The sequence below is a fragment of the Solenopsis invicta genome, chromosome 8 (assembly GCF_016802725.1).
Source record: "Solenopsis invicta isolate M01_SB chromosome 8, UNIL_Sinv_3.0, whole genome shotgun sequence".
In the NCBI taxonomy this organism is placed as follows: Eukaryota; Metazoa; Arthropoda; class Insecta; order Hymenoptera; family Formicidae; genus Solenopsis; species Solenopsis invicta.
In genome coordinates, this window is record NC_052671.1 from 21,669,533 (window position 1) to 21,671,465 (window position 1,933).

Consider the following 1,933-nt stretch of genomic DNA (forward strand, 5'->3'; position numbering starts at 1 on the left):
CCCACCGCTTCCGTCTGCGTGCCGGAGCCGACGGCGGTGGCGCCTCCAGAGCCCAGATGAGCCCCGTCCGCAACCACCTCCGCCGCCTCCGCACTGGAGGTCCCGCGCTGCGAGCCCTCCATCTCCGTCACTACGTCTTTGAGTAAATTGAAATCCATATGGTTCCCACGAGTAGCTAGGGAACTAAAAGTCCGCCCACACAGAGCCCCGCATGCGTAGGTAAGGCTATTACTCTGGGGTGTCGCCTGGTGCCCCAGAGGCATCGTTCAAGACACTGCTCCCTCAGTGCCACGCAGCCATCGCCACGATAGCTCACAGCTTGGCTTAGGGAACTGGTCCGCGGTAACGGCCTTCCTGACCCCACGCAGGGTTTTACACCTGGGAGACCAGTTATAGCCGCCACTAACCGGAGGTACCCTAATCCCACGCAGGATTTTATCCCTGGGGGACTCGGGCCCCTCCGGCCGTTCTCCTATCCGCCACCCGGAGACGCGCCCGGTAGGTCGCTCTCGTATTTACATCATCTATATTTTCAAGAGGATCGTTACGTCCCAATACCCGTATATTATATATCATCGCTTTAGTGCATAGATTTTTGTCATAAGATAACAAGATCTACATATGCAAAATAAAAACAAGTGTAGTAGTTTTATTCATTAATGACGTATACATACATATCATACAACAAAAAGACAACTTACTACTGATTTTTGTAATTGATGAATCTGTAAACAACATTGGAGAATCTCATCATCTGGACAATCAATAGAAAAATCTTCTTTGTTTTTCTTTGCCTGATCTCGTGTTTGTCCTATTACACGTGGGTGTTTAGAAGAAAATTGATTATGGATGAAAGAAATCGCTTTTCTAGCTTTAATCGATAATTCATATTTCGATTTGTTGTCTTTAAAATAATCTAATTCCTGTTATAAAAAGTGTTCAGATAAAAAACATGTTAAAACTTTTACAGATACAGCAGAATTTTCATTATACTATACATTATACTTACGCATATTACTGTCCAAGGAATTACGATAAATGGACGTGGATAATTTTTAAATGTCGCATCTTTTGCTTCTTCAATAATCTCGAGATTTGATAGAAATACATTTGTATCAACAACAATATAAAGTGGACCTTTTTCGTGCGACTTCATTTCATTAAGTTGTGTCAATTCTGCAATATTTTCTGATATACAGTTTGTTTTAGCCATACAATTTTCTCTATCAATTTGTGTTCTGACAACTTCCACCTATATAAAACAAAATATAAAAATACGAAATGTATTAAGAAATTATATTTTTCATAACTATTACATAAAAAAAAAATATTCAGTGTTGAAGATACATGATTATACTGATCATATTCATATGGTAAATTTTACCTATACAAGTTGTTACAATTATTTAATAGGTTTCAATTAAACTAATACCTCTAGTGCAATTTCTTCATCTTTCATTGGTTCCCAATCCATTTCTTCGTACAAAACTTCTTGCTTAGCCTTTTCTATTAATTTATCATCTGTCATAATTTCGATAACTGGTTCATTACTAGGTTGACTTTGTGATTTATCATTATTTAATGTAATATTTTTTTCATATATTACATCTTTTATGATTCTGTTATGTAATTTCTTAAGTCGTACATCAGCATTTTTATAAACACATGTCGATCCTAAGTAACTTATGATAAAAATAATACCACGCAGTTGCACGAAAAGCACCTAACAACGTCCAGAGCAAAACTAAAGGACGAAGCAGCAGCGAGTCGCTGAAAACTTTGAAGAAGATGCTAACAAGGCACTTCATACGAAATAAAAGATGAAAAGAATTCAAAATTAGAACGACAGACGAGCACATGTGCAAACAAACACTACCATACACCAATTATCATATGTGATTATATTACAGAGCAACGCTAGGGATAGCGCTAA

General features: G+C 38.2%; 1 protein-coding gene across 1 annotated transcript; it reads right to left on the minus strand.

The window, feature by feature from the left end:
* Positions 1 to 435: 435 nt before the first annotated feature.
* LOC120358573 (transcriptional protein SWT1-like) lies at positions 436 to 1,678 on the minus strand. The gene is made up of 4 exons (XM_039453167.1): positions 1,433 to 1,678; positions 1,010 to 1,252; positions 702 to 923; positions 436 to 615 (listed from the first exon to the last, which is right to left on the minus strand). The coding sequence occupies exons 1-4, from the start codon at positions 1,526 to 1,528 to the stop codon at positions 436 to 438; spliced, it is 741 nt and encodes a 246-aa protein (XP_039309101.1). The 5' UTR covers positions 1,529 to 1,678.
* Between the last annotated feature and the right edge of the window lie 255 nt (positions 1,679 to 1,933).